The following is a 20147-nucleotide window of genomic DNA, read 5'->3' as shown; positions in this document are numbered from 1 at the left end:
GCCAACAATGCTGGTTTCGTGACACAGAAGTGATAGTTGTTGTTGGACGAACTTGTGTTTACCAGTGGCTTGGAGCATGGAAACTACCACTTTGTCGAGGAGAATCCAGGGGGAGGGGGTTGACTCAGCCCGGCTGAGCATTGTAGGTTGGCCTTCCAGAGCGTGACGTATCATGTCCTATCATGACGATTAATCTTTGCATACGGGCCTTTGTCTTCTTGAGAAAGACTTTTCATATTGGGGTTGCTACAGTGAATCAGAGTTAAAAAATGAGCGCAGGTTTTTGTTTGTTTTAATAAGCTAGTGGCCAACATGATGCCTGCTGTGCACAAGAAAGGTGCAGAGGAATTCCAGGATCTGGTAAACGTCAATCTCGACCTCAGCAGCCGATGCTCGCATCCTCAGGAGGGCATCGACATGGTGCGTCTCGATCGACTCAACAGCACTAGTTCATCCTCCACTAGAGCTAGTAGCATCTTAGAGATAGAAGAGCCAGCATGCACTGTAGACTGGACTGATTCCAACTATCCTCCCTACCTCAAAATAGTACACTTTGACATGGATGATCTTCCCGTTGGCGAGGTATGGCGAGTTGCTCTGTCGAGTACCCCACTTATTGCTCGCAGATCTTCAACGCTGGTAAGCTCTTGCATCTCTCACTTCAGCTCACTATAGCGCTATTAGCAGTGAATATAGTGGACACCTTAGTGGTAGTTGCATTGTATGAGGAGGCTGAATTGGTGAGCCGCACCTTCGACGAGGTTGAACCGATTGCTCACTGACAGGTCCGGCTTCTATACGCTGTTCTCAATACTGTGGTTTTTGGTTCCTTGGGATTTTATGGCTTCTACCGAGTAGTAGTTATTGCACTGTGTATTTTTGGAGAGCTGTGCTTGCTATAGGGATTCAGAGGCATGGTTGAGGAAATAACTGACGATCTGGATGCATTCCGATTCGCTCAGACACTTTTAACGGTGAGTTCTCTAGCTCCTTCTGCCCGTGAAATTTTACTGAAAATTGTCTCTTCTCTGCCCTGTGCTAGTCAAGGGTGTTTTCTCACTTCGTATTTCTCTCGTTCTTACCTACAAGTGAAAATTTTCCCCCATATGGTTAATGTTTTCCCGTCTTTATTATCATTTTACCCATGGTTCTAATAAAACTCCGAGTAGATTAATGTTACACCCCGACTATTTGCAAGTTTAATTTAACCGGAGTCGCGCGTAAACCCGAATTCGACCTGGGAAGGCTGTAGAGTCTGTTCAGATTGTTATGGTATGTTTTGCCTTCGTTCCTTGCGGCAGTATAGAGGGCTTACTCAGTGATGCAATGCTGGATAGACATACGTGAGCGGAAGGGCCTATGCCGTGGGCTAATCTCGACACGAGTGACTCGTCAGGCATGGGTTCTGGTTCGTCTCGGCTACGATTGAAAGCGTTGGATGGTTGCTGGATGCCCTCCTGTCCTGGTATGTGACAGCTAAGGTCAGCTCGTGTCACCAGAGTGTCACCAAAGATATTCTCTCGTAGATAAAGGACTTGATGCAGCCCGACGTATAAGGCGTTGTGACTTTCCGACCGACTCTGATTGAATAATTGTTTTTATTAGTCTTACTTTGAACACGTATAGTTGCTACTGCCCCAGCTAGGCTTATCGATGGGCCTGAGCTGATCTTTCCTAGTCACCGTGATGGTCGCTTCCCTCCGTCATTGCTGAGCTGCTGTTCGTTGATAATCACACACGTGGTAGTGCTATGGTCTACGTTATCGAGTTGAGTTAATGTGGATACCTTGATCTGTGGATCCCTTCTTCGAGAGCCTTGACTGCATGATGACCGCGTGTGTGTCGGTGCGAAGATGGGTTTATGCTTATTTACGGTCTGGAGGGGTATCTTCAGGTGAGTTCATATTTTTGTGGTGGCATAATATGTAACATGCTCGTTGATGCCTTTAACATGTTGTTATCAAATGTGAAGTGGTGTCGAGTTGTCGAGATAGTACAATGGTTGGAGATCCCGCACTGGGAGTTGCAATGAGCCAGGAAGAAATCTATAGCTCAGCGCTGGTCTTTGGGAAGGGCAGGTTGGAAAGCAACGAGGTTCGTGGGAAACTGTGAATTTTATATAGCGGTGTTACCGATGACGGTGTAGTTCACAAATTGTGAGGCATCGTCATAACATCACTACATGGCAGTCTGCATTCAATTCAGAGTCAACGTTGTTGATAATAGCCATCAGTTGCACTATAGCATGTTCATTGGAGTTTCACCCTAGTGAAACACTAGTGAAAAACATATTTAATGACTACTACAGGCCGAGAATATCGCGTTTTTCACCGAGATTTACGGTTAAACTCGGTGAAAAACGCGATACTTGCGGTGATATGCAGTAATCGTGAGATGTTATTTCACCAGTGTTTTTCATATTGCCGGTGAAATTCCAATGTGAAAGTGAAAGCAATGAATTGACTTATTTTCAACTGGACGATGGGTTAATGCTGACCTCCCGAGGTCTTCATCCAGTTCCTGCTCATTTCACGATTGTTTTATTATGCTCAGCAGATTAAGTGGTCGGGCTCGTGAGTTGGCTGATCAAGCCATGGTAGAGCTTCGAGATGCATTAGAAGATGAGGCTGAGGAAAGCGAAGGGGAGTCTCCTACTGCTCAATCACCTTCCAGTCGAGTCGGTCCATCGACACAGGAGCCCGCCATTTGTGACGAAGGTGCGGTATGGTTAACGCCTCTATAAGTGATTGTATTTATCAGCTCAGAATCCGTTCCAGCACTAGAGGCCGATGAGGACCCCCCGCCTCCTCCTCCGCCACCGCCTCCGCCACCGCCTTCCCCTGGTGGTGCTATTCATGATGATGCATATACAGTGATGCCTAGTAAGTGTGGAAGGCTATGTGGAGTTTCCATTATATTTTTCAGCATCTGGTCAGTCTGGGTCTACTGCAATCCAACTGGGTGGCGTTACGAGTTCGCAGTCATCGTCCAGCGTGGATGACCTTCTCGACGTAATCAAGGGTGACGCTTGCCCTACTGTGTCACCACTGAGGGCAGGTTTTGTCATCGGATAGTTCGAATGGTCGGGCTTCGATCGCGCAGATTATCAAGCAGGCCACGGCAGCGAACAGAACCCTTACGGATGTATCAAAGAGTGTGAGTATCCATTCAGCTTACGGTGATCCCATACTTGTGTATTTCGTGGGCTCTTTGCCAGAGCGGCCGGTTTTCCCTATATTTTCACTCTGGCACTTGGACTTTGAGGTTGCTTTAGTTACCCCGGGACACAATACCTTCCAAGGGCCCTCTATTGGTAAGGCTGCAAACAACAGTGCGAGTGCTCAGCGATATGGTGGCCTCAGCATCGACCGCGAGCGAGGCCTCAGTTCCTGAGCAGCAGCAGGATCAGGCTGTAAGGCATTAGGAAGGCTTATGCGTTTGAGATTGCTGGCTTGTAGATTGCTGAGTTAATGAGAGCAGTGGAGGAGGAGACAGAACGGCATGAAATTGGTGAGCAGTATTTCGCGTTTTCTTGTATTGCTCATGAGGTTGTCAGAGAGAGCACGCATGACCCAGGAGGTGAGTCGAACGAATGCAGAGAATGTTGAACTGAAACAACAGCTGGAAGAACTCCATAAGGAACATATGAAAGTACCCGCGATGTTGGGAACGTCTAATAACGCATAGACTCCACCAGGCGATTGAAGCCGCTGAGGAAAGAACCAATAGTGCAGAGGAAGTCGCCGAGACTGCACAAGACGATTTGGCGAAATACAAGTATAACGGTGTCTAAACGATGATCGAGATATCGTCTGAGGGTCTAGGCTCATGCTGGCTAAAGTCGTGGCTGATCGTGCTGAGCTCTCTGAGAAGCTAGATGACGAGGATAGAGTTGATGCTGGTATATTACGGCAGATGCTGGTTCGTGTTGCTGCGAATATCGATAAGTAAACGGCAGGGCGGAGCGGAGTTTTTTCCGTCGAACGATGTGGTTTTTCTTCAGTTCAGCTGTTCGGACAGATGCATTGTCGGTGATGGCAGAGGTCATACGGCTACCAGATGAGGTCCGACGTGAGTGTGGTCTGCCTGTGAGGCGGTACTCAGCCAGTACCGGTCCTACGGTAGGGAAGTGGTAGACACTCGCTGTGCTCACGTCTGTATGATAGTTGACGCGGAACTCCTCACTAGCGGACAAATTCGTCAATTTCCTCGATGGGGAAGTTAATGGTGGCGGAGCGGAGCCTACTAGTGGCGAACAGCGAGATCTAGGTGAGTGCTGAGAGGGTTCGCTGCTTGGATCGCCCTTAAACAGGCCGTGATGAGAGCAAGTCGCCGAAACAAGTGACGACAGAGATAAGAACTGTATAGCATATATGATGAACTATTTAATAAGTGTTTCTCTACTGCCAAGATGAACAGTGTCAAAAAACAGTGCAGTGAACTCAAACAAGGCTCACAGGACCTAACGCGTTGATACTCTCTTCGTGGTGCTGCTATGAAGACCAGTAATGAAGTTGTAGGAAAGGTGTACACCATCTACTCTCGCGTATCGGGACATCACGACAATGGCATTCCGCGTGTGATTTTTTGAAAGAATTGTCAGACGTGCGGTTCGAACCCGGAACCTTAGCATGTCCCCATTGTGATTAGAGTAAGCAACCACTCGAGTAAATCCTCAACACAATTTCAAGATACCACTATTGACTAGTTTTGTGCTATCGTCTTGGGTTGAGTTGAGTTATAGTAGGTGAGGCTCAGAAGGTATAGATCTGTCTATTGACGAGTTGTGTCTTCTTTTGAGTGTGTATGCTTCCACTGTGGAGGTCGATTGACGACTCATGCTGCTGATGTCATGAGGTAATACTAGAGGGTCCATCCTATCAAACTTGGTGTTGGTCTTTACATATATGTTTGATACTGCTCAGTATTAGCAGTGAGTTACACTTCGAAAATAGCCAACACTGGAGGGTATTGAATTTAGGCGGATATTATCGAGCGTGTTAGTTACAACATACTCATGATAGGTCATCGAGATCGTTGGCCACTAGAAGATCTCGTACGAGGGTGAGTGGTACCTTTGCCCGCGTTTCAGCTTCAACTCCTCGACGATCCAAAGAGAGTCCCTGTAAGGTATCTCGTCTACGAGGAAAGATACACTACCTCTGAAAAGTAGTCGGAAGTCGACTTCGGCACTGCAGTGATTGTGCGAGGGCGGATACAGCTTACAGCCGGTTGTAATATACGGGAGATGACAAGCAGCGAGGGGTAGAGGTTGTGAGTTTAACAACAGTACTAGAAGTCTTATCGTGTTAGTGAATATGTCTCGGCGATAGAGAGAGGGTCGCCCTTATGACGCAGTACTCATCATCAACATACGTCGGCTGGACTAAGCTCATCCTGAGCATGCCTTCACCCTTGTTTCCTTTTTGATGTTATCGGGGAGACGTCTCGCGTTGTATTGGAGGAGCCCATCTAATTTCTCTCTCAACAACCCTCGTAGTTTGACAAATTACTTTTCACGATGTCGTCGAGGGTCCCAAATGGGTTTCTTCGACTATCCGCACCAGTCCTCTCCAAGATTGCTCCAAGACTAGCCGTCCTCGGCTCGGGCCCGGGAGCCTTCTACACTGCGAAGTACATAATGCGGCAGTTAGATTCAGCACGTATCGACATGTTTGAACGGTATGGGGCGACGCTGTGCTGAGTGGCAAACGTCTCTTGACAGGTTACCAGAGCCTTTCGGGTTGGTCAACTATGGCGTCGCGCCGGACCATCCCGAAGTGAAAAATGTCCGTAACGAGTTCCGAGCAGTTGCTCATGAATATCACGACCGCTTTCGCCTCTTTGCCGAGGCTGAGCCGAAGGTAGGGTGCTTCGCTCCGCCCAAGTGTTTGTAGTTGTCCCCTCAGCTGTCGAGCCTACAGCAGCACTATGACGGGATTGTAGTAGCGACTGGTGCTCAGGATGCACACCGTCTTGGGCTGCCAGGAAGTGAGCAAGTCCGACGAGGCATATTGTCGGCGCGGGACTTCGTGAGTGATTGCGCTCCTGTTGGTGGTATGAGCTTCTGGTCAGGTCTCATGGTACAATGGGCATCCAGACTTCGCCGCGGTGACGTCCATGCTGCCTCCGGCTGAGGAGGTGAGTGGAGAGTCTCTCAAGATGGTATCTAGAGGGCATGCTTGCTTCAGACGGAAAAGGTTGTTGTTATTGGTCACGGCAATGTGGCCTTGGACGTTGCTCGTGTGCTGTCCAAGCCAGTAGGGGAGTTCGAGAGCACCGAGATCAGCAGAGAGGCTCTGCAGTGGCTATCGAAGCGTCCACCGAACTCTGGCAAAGTCGGTGTTCTTCGTAGACTCTCGTACGGTATGTTGCTCAGCCAGGTATCAGTTGTGGGCCGAAGGGGCTTTCCCGAGGCTAAGTTCACGAACAAGGAGTTGCGTGAGATCACTCGCATCGATGGTGTCACCGCAAGGGCATACGAGTCTGAGGTAGGAGCGATGAACTGTAACGAACTATCGATTGATATTCTGCCACTCTGCGCTCAGCTCATTGGCAAGCAGGATTGGCATCTTGACCGTGCCAAGAAGCGTGGGTTGCACCTCATTGAGGCGATGACATCCCGAGACCTGCCGTCTGAGGGCCGGCAGGTACTCTTAGTGGTGTCCGTTCGTAGTGGTTGATGTTGACGGCAGATACTATTGCGCTTCCACAGTGTGCCCAAGAGGGTCATCACGAGTGAGCAAGGAGGAGCTTTGGAAGGAGTAGAGGTTGAGCATCCTGACGGCTCCACTGAAGTGGGGAAGACCTCATTGGTGGCTGCTGAATGATACCACTCTTTTGTCAGATCATACCGTGCGGTCTGCTGATAGAGGCTGTACGGTTCAAAGTGATACCCCCTCCGGCCGAGGGCGCTGCTGATCACGTCACGAAGCACCTCCGAATCGACTCGGGTGTGTGGACCATCCCGGGGGACCACAACCGTTTACTTAGTGTATTCTCCTCAGATACGGGGGGCATGGCCCATGACGGCAGCGGCCGAGTTCGAGCAGGTCTGTATCTAGCTGGCTGGGCTAAGAGGGGCCCGACGGGCATCATCGCGGCTAACATCTCCTGCAGTCAATCCACTGCTAATGCTGGTAGGCCTCTAGTCGCACGCCCTTAGCCGTGGTAATCTTATGAGCATATTATCGGTGGTGAATCGATAGAATTTGAGGAATTGAAGATGAAATGCGCGTGGTAGAATCGGACGAGGCCAGAAATGGAAGGCTCATGAGAACTGGGTGAAGCTGAATTCCAATAGACTATAAGCCTCTAGCTCATTGATGAACAAAACCATTGCGAATTGTCCATTTAGTGGTTGAAGACATCTTACAATGGAAGATGCTGCACAAGGAAGGCGAAGTCGTGGATGAGTCTGATGCCTGGATGGTGAGCCGCACTACTGTTCTCTAGCTGTAGCGTGCCTTTAGGTTAATGAACTTCCCTCTGCTCGGGAATGTCGATTCTAGAAGACCACTTTCTCTACTGTGTGTCCTATAACTGTTTTCAAATTCACAAGCAAGTTTCCGCTTCAATTCGAAGAGCCTTCAGCATTTCGTGTTTGCTGTTTTTCTGAGTTCTCTGTCATTAGCATTTCCTATGGTGTTGCCTTCCCCCGGCCTCGACTCGGCACTCACCCGAGGTCTACCAGCTCGGTTTCGAGATTTGGGTGAGCACTAATCCCTATCTCCAATTCCTGAGTACATTCTATTAGAAAACTTGGCCAAGAAAAACCCTTCCCATTTGAATATCGTCTTGTGTCGTTCGCCTAGTGCTGAAGTAGCTCAGGAGGCCTTCGAACTTGGTGTGTGGCCTCTGAGCAAGCAGACAGCTCGGAAGCTATGGGAGATCATGGCGGTGAGCGGAAGTGATTCTCAATGCTGTAGTGGTTTCCTTCTAGGCCCAGTGTGAAGGCTTTGTGGTTTTGGTAATCGCCCTGCCCGCATCTGATTACTCCACTACAGGGCGAGGGCACTACCTGGGCTATGGAGCGGCTATATGCCCTGCTAACACGGAAGAAATGGGAGGCGTTGGGAGTACCTTTCCCGAAGGCTGCAAGGTGAGTACGAAGCTGAAAAAACTGCTCTTCGTTGTGGTCGTTAATAACGACCACAGCGAAGAGCAGTTTTTGTAGACAATAACAACGACTCGTTATTATTGTGTCGTTGGGTAGGTCCACTGGATTGTCAAGGAGACTGAGGTGCCGTACTCAGCTGCGGGTGGGCTTGTTAACACTTTGAATAACAATTATCGGATAGAGCTCACCAGAGATGGCTTTGAGGTTGATGTTGAGTAAGTGCTGGAATGAGATCTTATCCGGTGGCATTGGGGAGCTGAACATTTCCTAGAAGTTCGAGGAGAGAAAAGTTGAAACACAAGTGAAGTTTGAAGGGCAAACGAGCTTCCGTTAAGGAAGTCGTCTCTTGTGCTTCAGGAACGGCATGAAGCTGCTGCAAATACTATCCCCTCGATTCGAGGCGCGGGATGCCCGTCGGTAGCGGAGTTTGGGGGACTTGTGAACTGCCGTGCGCAACTTGAGTTTCGAACTGAAGTCCCGAGTTGAGTCATAGTCATATGGAGCGCGATCGGCCAAAGTGTTAACTCACAAGAAATCACAATGATTGTTGAATGTACCACGAAAAAGCTCCAGGTAAGACCCTGTTTAATTTGAGTGTAATACTACTTATCCTTACTCAAACTCTCCTGGTACTGATTGACTCAGGAGTCTTACTTCACCCTCCCACCTCCGTCAATACCAAGTCTTGGCGGACACTATCAGCCTCAATTCAACGATAGGATGCGGCGCGCGCCTAGTCAGCCTGTATCGTAACGGTTTGATATCCGGTCGTTTCTTACGAGTGCCATCACTAAATAGGTGGACGCATGGACGGACATATTTACTCATTTCTCCGACGCGTCTTTGATCGCCCCCATGCGCAACGTCAGTGTTTGGCTCCTGTTTGCGACTTCTGTTTTGAACCACGCGTATTCCATCGACTACTGTGACATCACGTGTGCCGACGTGCCCAACTGCATATCGTCCTATTGTATGGATTGGAAGGTCCCCGCTGTTTGTCATGGAATTCAAGTCAGATCTGATGGGTCTCTCTGCTCTGCGAGCGATGGTCCTCAGAACTGTCGAGGTTCCGTCCTAAGATGTGACACAGTAACTCCCTCGCCACCCAGCATTACTACTGGACCGAACCATGTGACGACTTCGAGTACTACGAGTGGAACTACTGCAGTAACTTCTGAGATTACTCCATCGTTCGAAGACTTGCGTGGATCGTGGTGCAACACTTACACTGGAATCGACCCTGAAGATCTTTGGACTGTCGATTTTCTCACTTTTCCTGACAATGGTGATTTATTGATCCAATCCCGAGGAGTAGCCTTCATTATGCAATACTTTTGGGAAGGCAATGTTATGTATGTATACCATGTTAGATCGGAGGCTGGGGAAGACCCTGGTTTCTCTTCTCTCCGTTTCTTTTACGCTGTAGCTGACGAGGTAGGCCAACTTACTGGCTACTCGCTAGTCAACTCTATTGGTGTTTTCTATCCGACCCAGGTTAAGACCATATGCGGCCCTGTTACTACTCGCTTCCCTAGCTCGACAACGACGTCGACGACCCCATCTGGTCCAACAGATACACCAACTGAGGACGGTCTGGCTGGAACATGGTGTGGTCAGCCTGACGATACATTCGACTCGATAGGTTTCTCCGGCAACACTCTCGCTGTCCTCTATAATGGTGAGGTCTATTATATGCAATACTACTGGGAGAGCAACATGATTTATACATATGGTGCCGATCCAGTTCGCGAAGCTGAAGCGTCCGTGGAGTTCTCTGCGCTTCAGCTGAGCTATTTCGTGAGTAACATCTCTATCCATCTCGGCGGTGATTATATTGGGACTTACAAGCGTGAGGGTATCTGCGGTCCTCTCCCCGGAATAGAGGGAGTAAAACCTCCCACGGTGGCAACCGTCTCCTATACTACATGGTGCTTGGATGATGGCAGCGAGCTCCCGCCGTTCGAAATTAGATTCACCGAGTCCTATATGACTTTACATATTCTTAGTAGTGATTATTTTTATGGCTGGGAGAACCTCGTCCTTCCTGCCAAGTATTGGATTAGCAGCTCTGACATCAGACTTAGTGATCAAGATAATGGTTTTAAGAATTTCCCAGAACTTGCTCAAGGCAAATTCGCCCTGGTTTACCATGGTTCATGGTTGACTTTGATTAGGCAAGAAGATGTGAGTCTACCTCACATCAAGGTTTCAAGATGTTGACTCATTACGTGACTCGCTAGGTTACCTAGCCTAGGTAGCGATCTGTCATGTTTGTACTATCTGAATTGAATTACAACAGGAATAGTGACGGGTATGTAATTTTGTTGAGTCAGTAACAGAGGGATATTTAGGAAGTGAAGAATTCGATACACATGCAAGATGTTGTACGCTGAGATATCATGACGATAAGACAACTAGGGAGGTTCTTGGCGCTAGAGAGAAAGGTGGAGCGTGTGTTCATCGTCGATCACACCGTTGAGTCACCCGAGCATCGATGGATAATGTGTACTGTAAATTAGCTTACAATGCATGATCAGTTTAACCTGTTGAGTTCGGCAATACATCGAGGCAGGGAATGTTGCCACTCGATCGCCATAGGCTCTCTTTCGGTTGTAGTATCAATACAAAACCCGATGCCCTTAAGAGACCATTTTACGAGGAACTGTCACGTTTAGCCACTGAGCGATGGTTACATCATCCTCGCCAAGCGAGATCAAGGAAGTGAGAAATTAACCCTAATTCGATTAGAATCTCGATTAGAACTATCCAGTCAAGTCGTAAACAATCCATGGATATGCTGGGAATTGATCTCGGAATCATGTACATGCAAACAATATATGTTCTAGCCCATGGTTTCATCATAGAGTGCCCTCCACATATATCTAATAGATATTGTCTCGTCGGTTAGATGATTAGCACGTGGAAGAAGATCTCACCTCAGATGTGTTAGACTTCCAACTAAACACTAAGACCAATTTATTGAAGATGAATAAGTGCCGTAACCGTACAGGTATGATTGCTGGATGCGGCAACAAAAAATACAGGGAAACCCACACCGAGCAAATGGTTGACTTGGCGCAGAGCAGACCAACAGGTTAACGACGCTGGAGACCTCCAAACCCTGGCTTCGACGCATCGTATGACCGCGGTCCCACTCCACTCTGTGTAGGGGTATTTGGTTGTTGCCAGCGGTTCTGTTGATAAGCCTGCTGAACCGGACGAGCGCCCCACCCTTGCTGTTGAGTTTGTTGTACTTGCTGTGGAGCACCATAATTGTTGTACGCATTCCCCACACCCCTCGCACTAGTTGGATATGGAGAATTGTTCTGTCGCTGTCGCTGATGTTGTTGTTGGTGCTGGAAGCCTCCACCGCTACTGCTGCTGGTATATGGCGATTGTTGTTGCGGCTGTTCCACATAGTTCCACGAGCTGTTGCTGTTGTTCCAGCTCCCCATCGAGTTAGCTGCACTAGAGTAACCACTGCTATGCCCTGCCCTGCTGTTGGTGTACGGCCTAGCGCCCACTCCCGATTGCTGCTGCTGGGGATAACTCGAGCCGTTGCCGTACTGTGTCGTACCCTGTTGCCCGGGGCCTTGCGTGAACGGTGTCGAGGGCTCCGAATTGAGAATACTGTCAAAGTCCAGACCGTCGTCCTTTGCAGTAGCAGAACCAAATAAGGCAGAGGTGTCCACTTCGTCATCCTCAAACAATGTCGCTACGCCCGTGGGTCGTCGAGTGAAACTCGTATCCCCCGAATCATCCGACTTCTTCTGCTTCGCTCCGCTCTTAACTGAGCCACTGCCACTTCGCGTACCACCAGCTGTCTCTGGTGAAAAACTCACAGTCGAATCCTGAGGAAAGGATCTTTCCACGGCTTTCGCTCTGAAGTGGCACTCACCTGAGCGCCTCCAGGTTGCACGTGATGATCTCCATCAGGCGTACTGATGGCGAAGACTGCCGCATTGCCAGTGTTCGACACCCCGTATCTGGGAATGGGGGACGCCGCGTCGGTACCCTGAACCACAGAGAACTTCCACTCCATCGTTTAGAGGAACCCTCACCCAAAAGTCGTCAGGTGGAGTCTGTTTTCCAGCAGTTTTCCGCAGCTCTTCGACGGGAGACGCCAACGCTTCCTCCCCGCCCTAACAAAAGAGCACTCTCCAGTCCTAAAGAAGTCGGAGGATCTCTCCATCACTGTCCGTGAAACCAACAACATAAGTATCAATGCCGAGCAAAGGCCCCGCAGCGTGAGAAACGTACCAGAGAGTCATCCAGCTCTCAGAAATAACGTTCCTAAGATCCCGCCGAGACTAGGAAAAATGTTCCGAATGAGCGATTATAATGGGGAAAATCTCCAAAATTGGCCGAAAATATGTTCCTAGCCATTTTGAGAGTCCAGAAGTCGTTCCTGGGAAAATTCCTCCGGGAACATTTCAAGTTGCTCGATGACTCCCTGAAACGTACCTCAGCATCCACGAGCATGAGCTCACTGGAATGTTGCTGGAACATGTCCTTAGGAACACCAGCCGTCCTGATATCCTCCGCTGTCCTCTCATCGGCCACATCAGCGCTATAAGAGGAGACAGTCGAGGGCTTCCGAGTGTGAGCACGCTGAGGGGTGACTGTCAAACCGCCAAACTCGAGCATTGAACCCACCTCAGCTGGACTGCTCATCATTAGACTGGAAGCTCCCACAGGCGACGATACAGCCGCCTTTGTGGCAGCTGTTGGTACTGTAGCATTGGGCACAGGGGCCGTAGCATTGGGCACACGGGCCGTAGCACTGGGGACAGGGGCCGTAGCACTGGGGACAGGGGCCGTAGCATTGGGCACAGGGGCCGTAGCATTGGGCACAGGGGCCGTAGCACTGGGGACAGGGGCCGTAGCACTGGGGACAGGGGCCGTAGCATTGGGCACACGGGCCGTAGCACTGGGGACAGGGGCCGTAGCACTGGGGACAGGGGCCGTAGCATTGGGCACAGGGGCCGTAGCACTGGGGACAGGGGCCGTAGCATTGGGCACAGGGGCCGTAGCACTGGGGACAGGGGCCGTAGCATTGGGCACAGGGGCCGTAGCACTGGGGACAGGGGCCGTAGCATTGGGGACAGGGGCCGTAGCATTGGGCACAGGCAATTGGGAACCAGATGAAGGCGGTTTAACAACCGCACAACTGGACGACTTCACGGGTTCTGATGACAAAGTCGTTTCTGGCTCTCCTCTAGGAGAAGGAGGTGGTGCACTCTCTGAATGAAAGCTGTTCATGAGCTTATCCAATAAGCAACCATCTGTCACCAGTATTGGCCCTCTCTAGATTGCTCAACTTTTCTGCCTCAACTCTGCTAGCCTCCTGAAGGGCTCTATCAAGCTCCACAGCTCGTGTTTGTTCCCTAGTGAGGCTCTCAACGAGACCAGACCTGGCAACATCCCATGTCCATTGATGAACCTCCAGAATGCCCTCACTTCTCATTGCACAGGGCCTCTACCCTAGCACGCAACTCTTCCACTGTTCCTGCTAGCTCTGAACATCTGCCCTTCTCAGCGTCCAAGTCCGCGCGGAGGTCGGGGTCTACAGAAAAGGACCACAAACCTTCGACAAGGTGTGATTTCCTCCGTAGAATAATAAACCAATTTCACACGTCACGATGACAGATTATACCATAAGGACCATCGCAGTGCTATCCTGCAGCCGAAAACACTTTTCTTTCGTAGAGATAAAGTAGTCGATAGCGGCGCTACCCCAACTTACACTCAGGCTCCACAGGTGATGTCACAATGTCCGAAGAAACGGACCTCGGCGAAAGCGGCGACGACTTTAAATGATCTAACTCGAAATTGAGGGCGTTCCTAAGGCGGATAAGACCCAAGTCTCATTTATCAACCATCACTGTGGAGTGATCAAAATCGAAAATCAGATTTTGGAATCATCTCCTCAAAATCATAGTAGAGCATGTAAGCCTCACAACGCCAACAGTGCAACTATGTCCCTCACAGAAGATCACATAGGAAGATCGACCACTGGTGGATCCCCTTTCCCCCCTCACTTCTGCGCCTTAAGTTCTCTTACTTCCGCCCTCAAGCGGAATATGGTCTCCTCAGCATTACGAAGATTGCTGTTCAACTCCTGTTCGCGCTCCTCGAACATAGATTGGTCTGGGCCAATTCTATCCTGAAAATAATCAATTCTCGCTTCGCTCCGCCTCGCCCACCAACCCTACCATCTCCTGAAGCTCCGCTCGAGCTCTATCCCGCTCATCTTCTGCTGATCTCAGCTGTTCGGTCACATCAGCGAGGAGGGACTCAGACGCTCTGAGAGAAACATTGCAACAGCAGCATTCGATCATGAATAATCCACAAAATAACAGCGGAGCGAAGCACCAATAAAATTACTCAGCCTTCCGCTGAAGCCCTATAGCATCTTGCTGAGCTTCCTCTAGTAGCTTCTCGAGCTCTGCATACTCCTCCTGACAAAAAACGATGTAGAAAAAATATCACCGTCACCACAACTCCATCACATCGTTATGCTTGACCTCAGGCTCCGGTAATACGTCCGTCTGCGTCTTCCTACTCACAACGTCCGGCTCCTCAGTTTGACAAAGCTCGGCCTGGGACTGCGAAATCTGATAGAAAATTCGATAAAAAAACTCAGCCGCCAATGCTGCAATTGTTGCAGGAATGAGAGCCCACCTCAGTTTCAGTAGCAACATCGACCCCTTTCTCCTTAGGACCCTTATCACATAGATCGACACTAAGCGAGTCCCGAGGTGTCCCTCGAGGACTGGGAGCAATCGGTGGCTTCCCCGCTGCAGCATTCTGACGTGAAAGGAGGTCGACCTGAAATCACCACAGGTCCCCGGTTCGATCCCTGGGGGAGGCATTTCTCACTCGTGCTAAAAACTCCCTGCGTTGCCTCAACCGCGCTATCTGCTCTCGCTTAGCCTATCAAAGGCACATACCAAAAACACAATACTGATCCAACCAGCTTACCGTTGCTGAAAAAGTACTCGCGGAAATACTTTGATTGCTGCTATTAAGCCTTTCATTCCTCGACTCCCCACCAGGGCTGTCGCCAGTCATCCGTAGAGACATACCGCTAGGAGAGGTATCCCCTCTACGAGGTGGCAGATGAGGGGTACTCGCAGGGGCATACATGATAATCGTCGGATGGGTAAAAATATCCGACTTCGTGACCATATCACTCAGGTAAAATCGCCCCCCAAGATGTATTCTTCCCCTGGTATTGCAACGCGAGAACAGGTGAAGCTGAAATGATGATGTTGAAACTTGCCGGCTTTCAGGACACCTTTCTCGAGCCGTCCAAAACAATGGTAACACAAATGTTGCAACGACCTGCAACGGGCGCCACCCCAACCGTCGCGCGCCACAAAATTATTCTCAGGTTCAAGTGCTATTAGATGCCGTAGAAAGCGTTGAGGGCATCTTCGACAAAGCCGTGCTATCATCTGGTGCAGAGTGCTCCTCTTGAGTCAGCCTTCCCAGACACCAATCTCTCTGGGCGCACGCTAAATCATGATTCTTCACTGCAGTCTGGTACCTACCGACGATTGCATGCCACAGTGTGGTAAAAACTGCACATGGTCAAACACATGCATTGGTGACTATATGAAAATTCTGAGGAAATTTTTGAGGGAATTCTTGCTGGTTTTCGTGCACTCCTAACCCAGTTCGCTCATAAGCTCCTATGATTAGAACTCAGCTGAGGAAAGTGACCATATGTTGCAAAACTGTCATACCAAATATTCCAATATCAAATATTACTGGAGTTTCACCCTAATGATATGAAAAACCTATTTCACGACTACTGCATATCACCGCGTTTTTCACCGAGTTTTACGCCACTTCGAGTAAAACGGGTGAAACTCCATTATATCAACTTGCACTTCACAGAAATATCACACCAAGTGCATGCAGACACGGAACAGAGCATAACCGTTCAACTCGAGACATATACCACACCTTCAAGATTTATTCAGTTTAATTCCTAAACTACAATGGTGAATTCTCTACTGCGGTCGAATACTCGCAGCACCTTTAGGTTGACGACTTCAACTCTCTCACTAATATGGCTAATCTCCCCGTGAAAGTCACCAAACTGTGTATATGTACACTTTTACTACTACTCCCATCGCATATATAGTGATTGTTTATTGAGTATTAAAATTGTCAAGTCAAGTCATCACACGTCCAAATGTTCGAGGACCGAGACTTCGCTACTTACATGCTGTCCAATGCCGCATTGTGCATGCGTAGATTATCAACTTCCCTCTTCAACTTCGCCGCTTCCTCCAACTGCGCCGTCCGCGTACTTGCCTGGAAACCATGATTTCTCCAAGGAGTGGTATGACTTGCACCCAGACTCACAAGCTCCTCATTAACAACTCCCTTGAGCAACTTCGTGTTGGACAACTCGTCCTCTCTCTCATCCATGAGATCTCGCAATACGATCTCCAAATGGGAACACTTTTTTTGCAAAACTCTAACCATCACTTCTAGATCCACCGAACCTAGAGGGGAATGCTTCCGAAACAACCACCCGTTTTACGTGAAATGGCGTAAAACTCGGTGAAAAACGCGATGCATTGGTCACGAAATATGTTTTACACTCGTGTTTTTCATATCAAACTCGGTGAAACTCCAGTGCGTTCGTTTTGAATAGTCCAAAATAATAAAATCTCATAAATTCGCCAATTAGGAATATGAAATCCCGAATATTACGAAAATATTATACGACATTTTCCATGTGAATTTTAGAAAGAAGTAGACACAGATGAGAGACTATAACAAATTACTATAACAAATTTTGATACTGCCTCCAGCATTGAAATTTTCAATCTGAAAAGTTCCACAAGCTAAACTAGTACGAAAAATGGCCTAGAAAAGAATATAGTCGTAATTGCCAACTCCACATCCATGACCACTGCTTAATGATTCAACCATACCACACCTCCGTCGTTTCATACACTAGGGCAATGTGGGAAAATGTGCACATGGTCAACTACATGTGTCGGTGACAAAATGAAAATTTTCGAGGAAATTCCAGAAAATTCTTATTGATTTCTCAACATTTCTACCCAAATTCCTATCATGAGTGGAAAAACTTCTGAGCTCAGCTGAAAAAAGCGACCATATATTCCTCCAACACACCAGCCTACTTACCGCTATTGAGCTCCTCCTCCGAAATGTCACTATCCCCACTAGAGACAGTAGCAACACTCTTCGTGCTTTCCACAAGCACCGACCGCTCCCCAGAAGCCGACGATCGATGATGGGGCTTCACCGAAGTCACGCCGCTGACCAGAGAGCTCAACTTGATCTTCTTCCCCTTTCGCGACTTGTGTGTTGAACTCCCATCTGAATAACAAGCCAGCCCATCACAGCTTCTCATCTACTTCGTGTACTCACTAGTAGTCACAGTAGCAGTACTGGGAATGTCCGTCTTGGAACTCCCACTAGGTATTGCTATCTCTTGCAACCACGCGTCTTTCAACTGCATCTGCAGCTGTTCACATTCACGACGAGATGCTTGAAATCTGAATAAACACTTCACTTTAAACTACAACTTCGTAAGTTGGTGAAAATATGAAAATTTTGAGAAATATTCCTGTTTTAGTGAACTTCTATACTAAGTCGAGCGTAAATTTCAGTAACTTCCGAGTTGACTCCTGAGCTCAGCTGAGGAAACCAAACATACATTCCAACTACTTCTATAATAACAAAAAATGTCAATATTAAGCCAATTAGAAATTACAAGTAGTAATGATTCGATACCATTCAATGTGGGGGGAAAACACGCCCATGGTCAACTACATGTGTTAGCAATAATATAAAAATTCCAGGAAATTATCATCAGTTTCTCTAAAAATTTATCCGAATTTTGTAGTAAATGGAAAAAATGGGTAGCGAACATGTATTCCAACGCTGATAACATCACTGATGCTCTCAAGGGTGCTAAGGCCTACCTCTCAGTGACCTGCTTCAACTGACTTCGCAATTCCACTACTTCTAGTTTCTGTTGCATCATTTCTTGGAACTCATTTCGGGAGACCAACAACGATTCTTCGGTCACACTAGGAGAATATCTGACAGAAAATATATATCGTCATACCATAATTCGGCCCAACTCCCATCGCCCACTCCATGCTCGAGATGACAGTATGGTCCTCTCCAACACTTCCTTGCCCTCAAACATAATACGTCCCGGCAACATACTACTCGAAGCTTAGTAACAGTCGATGAACCTAACACAGAGAAAAATCAAACCCAGTTACCCACCAGCAGTGTGGGAAAATTTGCACGAAATTCTCGTTGGTTTCTGTACACTTCTACCCGAATTCGCATATAAACTCTCCTAATTAGTGAGGAAACTCCCAAGCTCAGCCGACAAAAGCGAACATATATTCCAACAACACTCCCAAGTGAGTGCTTACTTTTTGTCGAGTCAGTATTATAAACTCCTCCGATCAACCAAGGCTCATTAGCCGCCTCCTGTCCACATACACATCCTTGAAATCCCTCATCTATCTCCAACTGTAGTGAATCTTTCCGTGATAGTGTGGTTGCCACCGAGGGTCGTCTACGGGAAGCTGTAGCACTGTAGTGACATTCAGGAACCTACGACACCAATACCAGAGCAGTCTTCTCTAAGACCTACCCCTGCTAGCATTGGCAACTGCGCCATTATATCGAATACCGATCCCTGGGGTATAGCCCGAGTAACTAGCGCGTTGGGCACTGCAACTCGCCACGACCCATCAGAGAGGCTGAAGTACGAGGATCCACCCAGGTTCGATCCCCAGCAACGGCATTTTACCTCAACATAGTGTCCCTCATACAAAGTCTCATACGCCACTCCGGCTCTACTGCATCCACTCCATCGCTCAAGGCAGCTGCTGCAGTCGGTGATAAAATACCACCATCGTGAAGAAGACCCTCGTCAGCTTTCTCTGGAACTTGCCCGACTCCCGTAATGAAACCATCTATACAATGAATGAACATATGTAATACCCGTTAGTGAAATAATACTAATATGATATATTGTATGTATATCAGTTTTTATATTTATAATGATACTAATAATAATATTGGAGTTTCACCACCCTAGTGATATGGAGAACATATTTCACGACTACTACATATCACCGCGAATATCGCGTTTTTCACCGAGTTTTACACCATTTCTCGTAAAACGGGTGAAACTCCATTATAATATAAATAAGGCATTAGATATCTATAGATCTGAAAGCCTATGAAATTCATTACAAAGTATACACCCGCAATCCTACCATCTGAGGAGGCGAGCTCCAAAACTATCCCATGCCACGCTACGGTGTGGGAAAATATGCATACGGTCAACTACATGTCTATGTGAAGTTCTGAGCAAACTTTGGGAAATTTTCATTGGTTTCTGTACACTTCTACCCCAAGTAACGAAAACTCAGCTGAGGGAAGTAACACATATTCCAACACTGAGAATCAATTCCCGATTTTATTACTAATCAATCTAGTGACTTCCCCCCAGGCTGCATCCCCATTAAACGTAAACCCATGCAGACAGCCTTCTAACGGTCGAGCCTGAACAGCATTATCTATAACCCTCCACTTTATTCATCATCATCACATAGCTAGCCTCAAATTGAGGCCCTCCGGGTTTCGCTTCATTTTTCCCCGTGCTTTTGCTGGATTCACAACAGGCCAGAAAACGTGGAGGAACCTGCCATACACTGGAGTTTCACCCGTTCTACGTGAAGTAGTGTAAAACTCGGTGAAAAACGCGATATTCGCGCTACACAGTAGTCCTGAAATATGTTTTTCACAAGTGGTTTTCATACCGCGGGTGAAACTCCACTATATACAAATCTGTTGATGGCCGATCGAATGCAACAACATAGATAATACCAATCGATGTCTACATCATTCGTGGCCATATCGCGACTCTTCCACGACAGGAGTATTGACCTCCGGGGAAAAAATCTAAACCCTGATGAATTCATTGATGCATCAACACTGACAG

At 48.1% G+C, this 20147-nt stretch overlaps 7 protein-coding genes across 7 annotated transcripts in view; 4 read left to right on the top strand and 3 right to left on the bottom strand.

Annotated features, from left to right (window-relative positions):
• Nucleotides 1-1556, top strand: part of Pmar_PMAR024076 (amp dependent ligase/synthetase, putative) — a gene marked incomplete at both ends in the record, with an annotated part of 6823 nt that extends 5267 nt beyond the window's left edge. The window contains 7 exons of the mRNA XM_002775808.1: nt 305-420; nt 627-740; nt 786-854; nt 903-974; nt 1264-1343; nt 1397-1481; nt 1527-1556. Coding sequence (XP_002775854.1) covers nt 305-420; nt 627-740; nt 786-854; nt 903-974; nt 1264-1343; nt 1397-1481; nt 1527-1556 — 566 coding nt within the window. The remainder of the gene's footprint in view (nt 1-304; nt 421-626; nt 741-785; nt 855-902; nt 975-1263; nt 1344-1396; nt 1482-1526) is intronic.
• A 956-nt stretch (nt 1557-2512) lies between these two features.
• Nucleotides 2513-4403, top strand: Pmar_PMAR024075 (hypothetical protein). Its single transcript, XM_002775807.1, has 12 exons — nt 2513-2717; nt 2766-2882; nt 2926-3011; nt 3058-3156; nt 3275-3412; nt 3459-3510; nt 3557-3651; nt 3698-3777; nt 3825-3947; nt 4004-4121; nt 4167-4269; nt 4313-4403. The coding sequence occupies exons 1-12, from the start codon at nt 2546-2548 to the stop codon at nt 4366-4368; spliced, it is 1239 nt and encodes a 412-aa protein (XP_002775853.1). The 5' UTR covers nt 2513-2545; the 3' UTR covers nt 4369-4403.
• A 1109-nt stretch (nt 4404-5512) lies between these two features.
• On the top strand, nt 5513-7576 carry Pmar_PMAR024074 (conserved hypothetical protein). The gene is made up of 12 exons (XM_002775806.1): nt 5513-5682; nt 5726-5864; nt 5910-6032; nt 6076-6141; nt 6192-6338; nt 6384-6491; nt 6549-6650; nt 6696-6797; nt 6848-6953; nt 7008-7139; nt 7358-7431; nt 7473-7576. The coding sequence occupies exons 1-12, from the start codon at nt 5522-5524 to the stop codon at nt 7509-7511; spliced, it is 1299 nt and encodes a 432-aa protein (XP_002775852.1). The 5' UTR covers nt 5513-5521; the 3' UTR covers nt 7512-7576.
• A 65-nt stretch (nt 7577-7641) lies between these two features.
• On the top strand, nt 7642-10368 carry Pmar_PMAR024073 (hypothetical protein; the record flags this gene model as incomplete). Its single annotated transcript, XM_002775805.1, has 8 exons — nt 7642-7711; nt 7757-7899; nt 7943-8101; nt 8216-8334; nt 8477-8536; nt 9490-9553; nt 9614-10303; nt 10360-10368. The coding sequence occupies 8 exons, from the start codon at nt 7642-7644 to the stop codon at nt 10366-10368; spliced, it is 1314 nt and encodes a 437-aa protein (XP_002775851.1).
• Nucleotides 10369-11214: 846 nt separating this feature from the next.
• On the bottom strand, nt 11215-15268 carry Pmar_PMAR024072 (hypothetical protein; the record flags this gene model as incomplete). The annotated part of the gene is made up of 15 exons (XM_002775804.1): nt 11215-11240; nt 11697-11970; nt 12018-12134; nt 12181-12261; nt 12584-13362; nt 13412-13533; nt 13580-13685; nt 13879-13963; nt 14184-14285; nt 14335-14425; nt 14507-14580; nt 14632-14736; nt 14804-14950; nt 15002-15055; nt 15104-15268. The coding sequence occupies 15 exons, from the start codon at nt 15266-15268 to the stop codon at nt 11215-11217; spliced, it is 2328 nt and encodes a 775-aa protein (XP_002775850.1).
• Nucleotides 15269-15415: 147 nt separating this feature from the next.
• Pmar_PMAR024071 (hypothetical protein) lies at nt 15416-18344 on the bottom strand (the record flags this gene model as incomplete). The annotated part of the gene is made up of 7 exons (XM_002775803.1): nt 15416-15671; nt 16356-16447; nt 16499-16641; nt 17294-17488; nt 17540-17667; nt 18097-18216; nt 18307-18344. The coding sequence occupies 7 exons, from the start codon at nt 18342-18344 to the stop codon at nt 15518-15520; spliced, it is 870 nt and encodes a 289-aa protein (XP_002775849.1). The 3' UTR covers nt 15416-15517.
• A 599-nt stretch (nt 18345-18943) lies between these two features.
• Pmar_PMAR024070 (hypothetical protein) overlaps nt 18944-20147 on the bottom strand; it is a gene marked incomplete at both ends in the record, with an annotated part of 3378 nt that continues 2174 nt past the window's right edge. The window contains 2 exons of the mRNA XM_002775802.1: nt 18944-19113; nt 19630-19708. Coding sequence (XP_002775848.1) covers nt 18944-19113; nt 19630-19708 — 249 coding nt within the window. The remainder of the gene's footprint in view (nt 19114-19629; nt 19709-20147) is intronic.

The sequence above is a fragment of the Perkinsus marinus genome (genome assembly GCF_000006405.1).
Source record: "Perkinsus marinus ATCC 50983 genomic scaffold scf_1104296955314, whole genome shotgun sequence".
NCBI classification, from domain to species: Eukaryota; Perkinsozoa; order Perkinsida; family Perkinsidae; genus Perkinsus; species Perkinsus marinus.
The sequence above is the reverse complement of the archived record's forward strand: the minus strand, read 5'-3'. Positions and strand labels throughout refer to the sequence as shown.